This window comes from Lactuca saligna, chromosome 6, assembly GCF_052625555.1.
Source record: "Lactuca saligna cultivar CGN05327 chromosome 6, ASM5262555v1, whole genome shotgun sequence".
Taxonomy (NCBI): Eukaryota; Viridiplantae; Streptophyta; class Magnoliopsida; order Asterales; family Asteraceae; genus Lactuca; species Lactuca saligna.
Window position 1 is genome coordinate 31,183,521 of NC_136422.1, and position 12,809 is coordinate 31,196,329.

General features: G+C 32.9%; 1 protein-coding gene across 1 annotated transcript; it reads left to right on the plus strand.

Annotated features, from left to right (window-relative positions):
* Positions 1–764: 764 nt before the first annotated feature.
* Positions 765–4,115, plus strand: LOC145000489 (auxin response factor 18-like). Its single transcript, XM_078959722.1, has 4 exons — positions 765–1,492; positions 1,600–2,805; positions 2,894–3,711; positions 3,799–4,115. Exons 2-4 carry the CDS (start codon positions 1,690–1,692, stop codon positions 3,857–3,859), a joined length of 1,995 nt encoding a protein of 664 aa, XP_078815848.1. The 5' UTR covers positions 765–1,492; positions 1,600–1,689; the 3' UTR covers positions 3,860–4,115.
* The last annotated feature ends 8,694 nt before the right edge of the window (positions 4,116–12,809 follow it).

The window sequence follows — 12,809 nt, forward strand, 5'->3', positions numbered from 1 at the left end:
GTCCCTCTACTTTGAAAGAAATTACAAATAAAACCATATAGTCATTTTATTTTAAACTAAATCATTTCATCATAAAGTTGTATGCGAGTATATTTGAAACTAAGCCCTAGAATATTAAATTATGTAGAATAATTAGGGTTTGGTTGTAACCTATAAACCTAGAATATTAAATTATGTAGAATAATTAGGGTTTGGTTGTAACCTATAAACCTTAAACTTTAAACATTGTTTGATATAAATAAACATGTATCAAACTAAACATAACATGTACAAATTTAAAATGTATAATTATGTAAAATAAATATGAACTCGTATGAATGGATTATATTTCTTAAAGTTTATATTTGTGAACACCATTAAAGTAGAAGGTCATTAAGAAGTGTATGAAAATTGCAAGCCAACTAAACCCAACCAATTAACTCTAGTTAAATTTTGTCTTACCCTAGTCAAATCAAGCAAAACAATTATCCTTAATCTCAAAATCTTAATCATATTTTGGAGCTTTTTGTTCTTATTAGTTAAAAAGACTTGTTGCCTTGCTTTTAGAGCTCTCACATTTGACTTCCACCTTAGCACTCACTCTTTTTCTCTTTTTCTCTCTCATGATATTTTCAAATTCTCACGATATTTTAGCTTCCATGAAATTGAAATCTGCTCAGCTGATGACAGAGAATAAGTAAAATGTTATTTTAATAAATAAATAAATAAAAGGGTATTTAAAACCAGTTTAAAAAGGGAAAAGGGATTGCTTCCTTTAAGATCTTTGTTGTTATGCTGGCTTCTGAAGATACAACTGCGTTTCTTCAGATCCGAAGAAAAAGGTAAGAAGGAAAATACAATTTTAAATCTTTTTTTAACCCAGAAACAACCAGATAAAATTAATTTACACACACACAGTGTGTGTAAGAGTTGTACTAGTAATACAATATTATATGTGTATATATATACACATAGAGAAAGAGAGAGAGGGAGAGAGAGAGAGATATGTGTATAAAGCTTGGACTTTTTGTAGTGATCCGAAAGAGAGTCCTAGAGAGAGAAGAAAAGAGAAAAGAGGAGAGAGAAAAGCATTGAATGGATCTTTTTCTTGTGAAATCTTTGTTGTGGGTTTGAATGCATGAGTGTGTGGGTTTTTTCTTTAGTGGGGATGTTGATGATGGACTTGTTCTTGACTCTGGTGAATATTCTATCAAGATATTGACCAGGAAAAGAGCAAGAAATCGGTTAATTCATGTGGGTTTTCCCCCTTTTTCGTCTCTGAATTAGTCTTCTATTTATCTTTCGATTTTTGGATAAAAACTTTTCATCTTTGAAGTCGAGGAAGAATAGGGTTTATGAGATTCAAGATTTTGTTTGAAAGTATCAAAATTCGGTGATTTCGAGTAGACAATGAGAGTCTACTCTGAAGATTAGTTCTATTATTCAGGCTCTGTTCATGCAAGTTTTTAGGGCTTATCCACGGATTCTTTGGATTTATCTGAAGATTTTTGAGGTAAACAAAGACAAAGATATTATCTTTAATCGAATATGAATTTATTGTCTTCTTGATTGTATGTTTTTTGATTAATCTCTTTTAATGTTTATGGTATTTGATTACAGCATTTACTCTGAAAGGGGTTATAACATCATATGAACTGAAGCGTTGTTTGGGGAATTTATAGAAGCTTGATTGAAAACAAGAAAAAAAAAATGATTACTTTCATGGATTCAAAAGAGAAATTGAAAGAAACCGAGAGATGCTTAGATTCTCAGTTATGGCATGCTTGCGCCGGAAGCATGATTCAAATGCCGGCGGTGAACTCGAAAGTGTTTTATTTTCCTCAAGGCCACGCCGAGCATGCCACCGGAAATGTCGAATTCCGGGAGAGAAACAGTCAGTCGAGGGTTCCGGCGTGGATCCCATGTCGAGTTTCTTCTGTTAAATTCATGGCGGATGTGGATACCGATGAAGTTTATGCAAAAATCAGGTTGATTCCGGTGAGCGGTTCCGGCGAATTCAGTTCTTTTGATGATGAAGATACGAGTTCTCAGAACGGCGGAGGATCATCGGAGGGCCAAGTTAAACCGTCGTCGTTTGCAAAGACATTGACACAATCCGACGCCAATAACGGCGGCGGGTTTTCCGTTCCAAGGTATTGCGCCGAAACGATATTCCCACGGTTAGATTACTCAGCGGACCCACCGGTGCAAACCATTCTCGCTAAAGATGTTCACGGCGACACATGGAAATTCCGGCACATCTACCGAGGAACTCCACGGCGGCATTTACTCACCACCGGATGGAGCACATTCGTGAACCATAAGAAACTTGTCGCCGGAGACTCCATTGTTTTTCTTCGAGCTGAAAACGGTGAACTCTGTGTTGGAATCCGACGAGCCAAGAGGGGAATCGGCGGTGGACAGGAAATCTCCTCCGGGTGGAATCCGGCAGGCGGCAACTCTGTTGTTCCGTATGGTGGATACTCCCCGGTGATGAGAAACGGAAACGGAAACGGAAACGGAAGTGGGAATCCGTTTGGGAAGGTGAAAGTGGAAGCCGATTGTGTAATCCAAGCAGTAAAACAAGCAACCACCGGAAACCCATTTGAGATCGTCTTCTACCCAAGAGCAAGTACGCCGGAGTTTTGTGTAAAAGCTTCCCTCGTGAAGAACGCAATGCAGATCCGGTGGTCTCCGGGGATGAGATTCAAGATGCCATTTGAAACAGAAGATTCTTCAAGAATCAGTTGGTTTATGGGAACAATTTCTTCAATCCAGGTTTCTGATCCGATTCGGTGGCCCGATTCCCCATGGAGACTTTTGCAGGTATCAATCACATCATTAATACATAAATCACCAATAACTTTTAATTCATTGTTGAAAAGTTGATTGAAGTTGTGGATTTTAAATTTAGGTGACATGGGATGAGCCGGATTTACTTCAAAATGTGAAACGAGTGAATCCATGGCTGGTGGAATTGGTATCAACAATGCCGGCAACCATTCATATGTCACCATTTTCACCACCAAGAAAGAAATGTAGACCTACCCAACACCCGGATTTTCCACTCGATCCGCAAATCCCGATTCCCGCGCTTTGTGGGCCCCACTCGCACCTATTTGGTGGGCCCACAACCGGCCCGTTCGGTTACCACCTCCCGGATAATTTGAACCCTCATCATCCTGCTAGCATGCAGGGAGCCAGGCACACGCGTTATGGTTTATCTCTCTCAGATATCCAACTCAATAACAAACTGAACTCGGGGTTTTTCCCAACCACGAAATCGCTAATCAACCCGTTTCCAAACAAACCTACTGGGCTCGGATCTGGATCCGAGCCCGTTTCGTGTCTGTTAACCATCGGGAACTCGGTTTCAGGCTCGAAAGAGCCTGAAACCCCTAAAAAGTCTAGGTTTTTACTCTTTGGTCAGCCGATTTTAACTGAGCAACAGATCTCCCAAAGTGGGCCCAGGTCAGGGCCAGGGTCTAGCTCTGGCCTTTCGCCAGGACAAAATCAGGAGAATGACCTGAACATGGAGACAGGTCATTGCAAGGTTTTTATGGAGTCAGAAGACGTGGGTCGAACGCTCGACCTCTCTTTGCTTGATTCGTATGAAGAATTATGTCAAAAATTGGGTAATATGTTTAAAACCGGAAGCTCTATAATTATGAACCGTGTTCATTATTGGGATGTCAAAGGAACCCTAAAACATATAGGAGACGAACCATTTGGGTGAGATTATGAATTTGTTTTCCCAATTTCTCTTTATTTTGCATAATTTTAGTCTTAAAAATCTTACATTTTTTGTGTGTTTTGTAGTGAGTTTATGAAGACAGCAAGAAGGCTAACGATTGTAACGGATTCAAGCAATGGAAATTAACCACGGTTATAATGAGTTGATGGTTTTTTTTTTTTTCTTTTGGAATTTTAAAGAATGTATAGTGATTAATTTCCTTTTTTTTAAGACATATGTTTTTGGTTAAATTTGTGGGTATTGAATTCCCTAAATTAAAATGAAACAAGGGGACCCGTTATCACCATACCTCCATGGTAGCTAGGTAGCCCCGCATGAAGGTTACTCCTGCAAAGATTTTGTTGTTGGAGTTTTGTTAAGTGTTTGTGGATATTTTTGAACAGTTTTTGTTGTAGTTGTACATTAATATTTTATGACGTGTGTTAAAAAAGTCACTATTAGAAGCAGCAAAAGTTGTTGAGGACAAAATTTAAATAAAAAGTAGGAATTTCGTGCACGCTTGGGAAAAGCAGGAAAAAGCCAAAAAAAGAATTTGATGTTAATAAATAAATAAATGGTCAGAGAAATAGACCAATGATCAAGGATTAGGTTCTATCTTAAGTTCCTTTAAACAAAAAAACCATTTATTTGGTTTTTTATCGGCCGTTCAAAAAAAATTTGGTTTTTTATAATAATATTATAGATAATACTTTTTTAAATTTAGTTTATGGTCATCTGTAAAACAATATTTTTATAATTTAAAACTAGACATTTTTAACAAAGTAATTAACCTTACAAAACTTTATGTGTGGAGTTATAAAATCATTGTTTAATACTTGATTATTTTGACCTATGAAAAGGTCAAATATGGATGTTAATCATAATGTGAGGTGAACAAGATTTTTCATAATAAACATTAGTATCTATATTATTCAATATAACACCTTCAACTTGGTGCTCATAAATAAAACTATCATGCAATATAATTGAAGGATTGAAATACATAAACACAGTTGAAAAAAAAGGTAAACCATATCATCTAAACCGCTCACGTCAGCCCCTCACCTCCCTAAGACCCACGTGGGAGGTCCTTCACTTGTATAACAACAACAATATTTGGGGTTTATTTCTGTTCGAATACAGGGTATTCTGTGTGAAATTCTACACATCAACTGTTACGTTATCATTGCAAGAACTATAATTCTTACATATGGTTGGCAATTAGATAACATAGGTTCAAAAGTAATGGATATTCTTGAATATGAACCATGAAATAGGTTTTCGCAATGAACTACTTATAGATAACATGAATGATTATATATCAAGAAAAATAATCAAGTGTGAATTAGACAAAAAAAAAAAAAGGGAAAAACCAAGTATGAAGGGGTGAAATGATCATAAGTGAAAAGTAAAAGGGGTGTAGAAGAATAAGTAAAAAGCAAAGGTCACATGGTAGACCAAATATTGTTCCAAACATTGAATGAATGTCCCATTGAAGTGCCGCAAGAGTTGGCCTTGTTTTAATTCCCTATTACTTTATTATAATTTAACCCCTCAATCTCTCTAATTAATTAAATCTAATATTAATTAATTTATACTACATATAGCATTGGGATTAACACAAATATTCAATTTCTGTCCTCAATTTCTGAACTTCACAAAACACTAAGTCAACAAAAAGCTGGAAACAAGAAGAAACTTTATTTTTTCTTGTATTAAACACATCATTTACAAAGACAAAACCTTAGAAAAATTAATGTTTAAAAAATGAGTCTTCGTGTCATCTGTTTGTTAAATAAACAAAAAATACTTAGGTATTATATATGATAATTGTTAACTATATAACAACTAAAACTTTTTTTTTTCATTTATGTACAAAAAGAATACATTATTAATAATATATGATTTGATAAAAGATGAGTATTTGTATGGTGGGAATAATATAATGAGCACACGTGAAGATGAAAAAGAAGGACAAGAACAATAATAGTCTCACGTGTGGGACGCGTCACCTTACGTCATCCAAGTAACAGAGGAGTGTGTTGCGCCGTTTTGATGATCGGGCTGTTTTTTTCTCCTTTGACCATACTCATTCGCTATCCTCATTTTCATATATATATATATATATATATATATATATATATATATATATATATATATATATATATATATATATATATATATATATATATATATATATATATATATATATATAGAGAGAGAGAGAGAGAGAGAGAGAGTTAGGTTCAAATGTTTTTAGCAACTATTGTGTGCCTAAATGCACCAATGATAATTCAAGAAATAATAATGAATTAATTAAATCATTAAAGGGTATTAGACTTTTGGTACTTATAATTAAGGAAATGATTTAATTGAATTCATTCAATTAAGGAAATAAAGTTAATATATTTGACCAAGTTATGTTTGGGGCTGAACACATTCATCATCGGCTCACCATCGCCGATTATGCTTCTTCTTCTACAATTGATGTATCCTCTTGTCTCGCACCCTGCTTCTTCCATGTACCTATTTGCACCACCGCCTGTAAGGACCTTCAACAAGATTCAGGCTTTATTCGATCTTATTTTACAGTCGTTATCTTTATCTCTCTCGTTCCAAATCCATGGACCGATCCTAGAATACAATGATTTATACTCACCAGTCATAGATATGTAATTATATTTCTCAAATATTATCAGTTCAATCAAAACCGAAGCCACATAACCATTTATGCTTTTTTTTTGTTCGATCGTATGGAAACCGAACACAGGAGGTATACCCTCATGTGTAACTCATTTGATGTTGCTGGTGCTGAATTGGTATTTTTTTCATTCATGATTCATAGAAAATTTGGTGATTTAGGGAGCGCCCTTAAAGTGTTTGATGAAATGCCAGAGAAATATGACAGTCTCAGATTGTATTCATGGTTAGTAATGGAACACCGGTTAATGAGGAGATGCTGGTAAGTTTACATGAACTTTATTGATCTTTGATTAAGTTTTTTGAGTTGGGTTTTTGTAATTTTTTATTTTTTTCAGAAATTCAGAGACACCATTCTTTGATGGCAAAGAACTTGTAGCTTGAAGTATAGATGATTCAATCTATGTTTATGATGTTGAAGCAAATATATATCCTGATCATAGATTTGATGTTGAAGCAAACTGACTTTTCCTTATGTTTATGATGTTGAAGCAAACAGACATATGGACTGATCATAGCTTTGACCTTGTTTACCTTTTTATAATATTTCCATTCTGAAAGAATAGTTTATTATATAAGAATATTATTGTTTTATTCTGATAGAATTTGTAGTTAATTAATTATATGTTTAATGTGCAGTTGTTAGAAGTGTATCACTACAAAGTATTTGGCAATGAATTTGTGATCGAAATGGCTTGGAAGAATAGCTTGAAGACCTGATGGGAAAGACTCCTTGTATAAAATCATTCTCATGCAATCCAATTCTGACAGAATGTCAATGTCACAAAATATCAATCTCATAGAATGCTAGCATATTTTGAATTGGCTTAGAGGTCAAACATACACAAGACATCTAGAATGTTGTTATTTTTTAAGAATTATACTTGTTATTCTTTCAGAATATTTGTTATAATTCAATGAATCACAATCGTACAATGTAATTATTTGTTATATTATTAGTTCAAGAATCGATTTTGTGTATTCTTTCAGAATATATTTAGTAGTTTATGGTTGACATTTTGTCATTCTGACAGAATAAAATCAAAAAATATGTTTACTACTTTATGGTTAAAATTCTATCATTCTAACAGAATAAAAATCAGATTTTTAATTTTAAATTAATTTAAAATATTTAGATTTTTAAAAATAAAGGAATTAATTATCCCTAAAAATCCGAAAATTTCCTTTTTTAATATAGGTTAATTGACTAGAATGCCCTTATGTTCAAATTTGTGTGATTATATGGTACATGTTATCCTATTCTACTATCATAAACCCTCAGATCATGACCTTTGATTATATTCCATCCAATGATCCAGATCTGTGCATTCTGGCACACAGTAGTTAGTAAAAATAAAATAACGTAACCCTATATATATATATATATGTGTGTGTGTGTGTGTGTGTATATATATATATATATATATATATATATATATATATATATATATATATATATATATAGGGTTAGGTTCATTTGAGACCACCTATATTTTGTGAGACCGTGAGACGCATTTTTTTATTTTTTTAGTTAATTCACGTTCCGAAAATAATATTAATTTTTTTTTTTGATTTTTCCATTTATTTTGAATTTTAAAATTGTTTTTAGAATATGTACAGTATAATATTCTATTTAGAATATTTCACGTATTTTTCAAAAAAATAGAATTTTTTTTATTTTTTATTTTATTTTATTTTTAGTTAATTCAATTTCCGAAAATAATATTTAAAAAAAGAATTTTTAGATTTTTCCATTTATTTTGCATTTTAAAATTATTTTTTAGAATATGTCAGTGTAATATTCTATTTAGAATATTTCACGTATTTTTTAAAAAAAAACGGAATTTTTTTTATTTTTTTATATATTTTTTAGTTAATTCAAGTTCCGAAAATAATATTTAAAAAAAGAATTTTTGGATTTTTCCATTTATTTTGCATTTTAAAATTATTTTTAGATTTGGTCTCACGGTCTCACAAAATTAGAATGGTCTCAAATGAACCTGAACACCTCTCTCTCTCTCTCTCTCTCTCTCTATATATATATATATATATATATATATATATATATATATATATATATATAAGTTTAATAAAAAATTATTATTAATCAAGCAATCAAAAATCAATAAAAAAACATTGTTAAATTATACTAGTCGTCCATCGTACATATACCAGAAAACGTGTTTAGTTTCTATTTTAAAAAATTAACTTCAACCGTCCCTCGTTTTCTTAAAACTTGCACACTTCGTCTCTAAAAGACAATTTTGTTGCAAACTTACTCCATACCAAATTTGAAATGATCAAAATACCCTTATATTTTTATTTTAAATTAATTTCATGCTTTTATTATGATTTTTAATTAAAAAGTAAATAATAAAAGGACCCCCCCCCCCCCTTTCATCCCCCTAACTCATCCACAATCGGAGAGATACAAACACACATACAAAATCGACGATTAAAGGGAAAACAGAAACCTTTAACTCATCGTCCAATCACCGATGCCCATCCTCTGATGAAACTTCCCCACCCCTTTTTATTGTGTTACTAATTGAGAAAACCAGAAACACACTAGTTGTAGATCGATGGTTGTGGTTTAGGATGGGTTTTTTTGGGAGGAGATAGGTGGTGGGTTATGAAAATTAGAAAAGAGAGCAGGAGAAGGATATCGGTGGTGGGTTCACGACGATCAAAAATAACAAGCTTCCCCTCCGACCCATAAAACCATCTTGTATCTTTAATAATATCTGTGAACAAGCTCTAATGCGACCTCCGTTTTCCTAATTATGGGTTTTTCATTGATGCACAGAATGCTGCTTCCAAAGCTTTTGTATTTCTGATTTTCATTTTCTTGTATTTACGTCTTTTAAATGAAGTTTTCCCGATTACAGGTTCCACCCATGCTTCTAAGGTCGGTTCTTTACACTTTCTGAATTCCAAATTTATAAACTTCCAATCGTTTTCACTTTCTCATTTGCAATACCTTTTGATGTTTCAGGTGTTCTAACATATGTGTTGGTTTCGTTTTCATCTATTCATCCAAAGAACCATTTTCGATCTTTGTTATCTCCTTTCCACTTCCGACGAAGGATCTGTTCTTAGGTTAAGTCGATTTTAGAAGATTAAGCTGATTTCATTTGGGTTTGATTTTGATGGGTTTTTGCATGAGTTTGATTTCATACGATTTGATGATCTTGTCTATTTGTGTTGGGGTTTTTGCCGGCGTTGGTGAAGGGAAAGTGAGAAAGAGAGAGACGAATTTGGGTAGAAGGAGTTGGGATTTGGGAAGAGTGGGGATTAATTGTTTTTTTCTTTTAATTTAAAACTAATAAACAAATAAAAGAAAACAGAAAAAGAAATTAGTGAGGGCAAAACAGTCATTTCAAGTCAATAGGGATGGATTGTGCAAATTTAAAACAAACAAGGGACCATCAGAGTTAATTTTTGAAAATATGGACTAAACATGCTTTCTAGCATATGCACGAGGGATGATTGATGTAATTTACCCAAAAAAACATAGAAGGCCGAATAAATATTCATGATTTGGAACAAAATTCATTTGACTTTGGTTTTGAATTTTTTTTCAATTTTCTTGTTTTTTGAACATTTTGAATTGAAACTTGTTTTTGAACATTAGATCCACTTTTTGAAAAATCATTTTGCTTTTGAAATGACTTAGTTTGAACAAATGTCTTATTTTGAGAAAACATGTTAACTTGTTCAATTGATTTTTGCTTAAAACCTTTTTGTTTTTGAAAACATTTTACATTTTTTCAATAAACTTTGTTTTGCGTTTTTGAAGTTGAAATGTCTTCTTCTTTCGCAACCTTTTGAACACTTTCATTGAAAATTTTATGATTTAGTCTTTTGAGGTTTTGAAATAGTTTCTTTGGTTTGATTTTCAACTTTTGATTTTTTAGTTTTTACTTCCCAAACACGTTTTGGTTTTTGTCTTTGAAAAGTTGTTGAGTTTTTATTCAAACCATTTTCCACTGTGCTTTGATGTGAAAAGAAACTTTGTTTTGTCGCAACTTTATTGTCTTCTTCAACAATTTTGTGTATTTCTAGATTAACCTTGTCACCATTTCCAGAAGTGACGAATACTTGGTTTTGAAAGACAACAACATTTGTGCATTTGAATGACGGATAGACGACTGAATTTGGTTCAAGATAATGCGAACATTTGTCTTTCAACACCTTTGCGAACTGTTCTTTTTCTTCATAAACATATTCGACAACAACTTGAGGAATAGTCGTTTCACTCGAACCATCATCCTCATCACTATCACTATCATAGTCTTCTACAACAACATGATCGAGAGGATCACAAACTTTCGATGTACAAGATTGATCATTGTTAACCTTCACCATTGAATCATGACGAATTTCTTCTCCCTTAGCCATCGAACTGACATTAATTACAGCTAATTGAGAACAATCAAAAATTTCCTCTTCTTCAATTTCATTAACATTATCAGAATTATCTTCAATATCTGCAAAATTTTGTTCAGACTCTATTGTCGAATTCGCAATCATGTTCAAAATTTTAAATTATTCAGTTTTAGTGAGAGTTTCATTAACAATATACACTAAGAAATCAACATTCAAGCATTCATCAATTTTGACAATTCCGTAAGCATATGAATCATTATGCACTTTATCAAATTCGAAGATTTTCTTTTCGCAATCATAGGAAGTAATATCAACTTTTTATCTTTTATATTCTAAGAAAGGTAATAATTTCCTATGTTGTTCTTTGCATATATCTAAAGTGTGATGTAATTCAGTGAGTTTTGCATACAATCTTTTATCGCTATTAAAATAAATGTTTTGTTGCTTCAATAACAAAATATTGTCATCTCTCACTAAATCTTTATCTAAAGTTAAGTTTTTCAACTGTAGCTCTAGATTCTCAATCCTACTCTTCTTAATCTCCAAATGATTTTGAACGTCTAATAACAACGTTTTTGAACATTCAGCTTCACTACTAACACAATGTAACACCCGTAGATTCGGGCTAGTCAATTTAGAGACGATAAGCATCAAAAATGACTTTTTGATTGAAGATTATTTAGAAGGATTAATCTTAACCAAGTTGTAGTATATGTCACAAATTTCCGTGGATATAAAGAACGCCAAAATCCAAGTTATAACGAAGAAGTTATGACCTGTCGAAGTTTCGCGACAGAACCGGCACGACCCATCACGACCCAGCGCGACGTAAATAGTGAACTTAAGGTAGATAGATATCTATCCTTAGTGATCTAAACAAGAGTTGAAGATTTATTCGATAGTAGTCCAATGATAAAAAGACAGACGAAAATGGAGTTCAAATGATGTGACAACCCGAAATTTCTTTTGGTCAACCCTAAAAGTCAACCACTTCGTATCGTGATTTAATATCATTATTTCTTATTTTTAAGAAATATAAATTTTTTTTAATTATTTTATTATTATTTTTAAACGAACGGGTGAAAGAAAGTGTCGTCTCGGGTTTTTACTTTGAAAACCGCAAACACTTCGCGTATTAGAATCACCCAACTAAACTTTTATGTTTTGGGTTTAGGAATCACCCAAAAACCGTAAACTCATGCCTATGTATGATTTTACTCCCCAATAAACTAGTCATTGTGTTTACTCCCCAGATAGTGAAAAGAGTAAACTCCCAAAAACTCTCTCAACTATCATCCAACATTTAATTCCAAAACTCCGATCTTGTAAGTGTTCTAACCATTTCAAGTTAGTAAAACACTTAATCTAGTGTTTGTACACATATTCATCCGTTTATTTGTGTATTTTGATTAGATTTCCAAAACACCAAGAACACACACTAAGTGTTCTTGGCCCTTTTAGCTCGAATCAAGCACCATTATAGTAAGTACTCCCATCCTTAAGTACTTTTGAGCTAGTATATCAAACAAATACCAAGGAAATATGCCAAGAACCCCATGTTTGAGGTGTTCACGGTCCAAGAAGATGCTTGGGCCACAAACACCATAAAATCCCTCAAAATGGACTTAAGTCCCATGGTTAGCCCTAGTTTGAAGCCCTAGACTTACCTTAACATATTTGAACCTTCCATTGATATGTTTAAGCTTTGAAAAACATCAAACACCACAAAATATAGGTGTTTATGGTCTAAGGATGTCCCAAAACCGTAAACACCCAAAAAGGTGTTTAAATGAGTTATATTCCTTTCCTAACCCTAAAGACTAACTTAGATATTTACCTAGTTGTGATAAGGACTTAAAACAATGGAAATACCACTTCCCATAAGGGTTTACGGTAGTAAACCCAAGGGAAAATACCCTTAGGCCGTAAACACATCAAGGAGGGTGTTTTGTGGGCTTAATCCATTCCAAGAGCTAAACCACTTAGCAAGGTTACTTCTATGGACTTG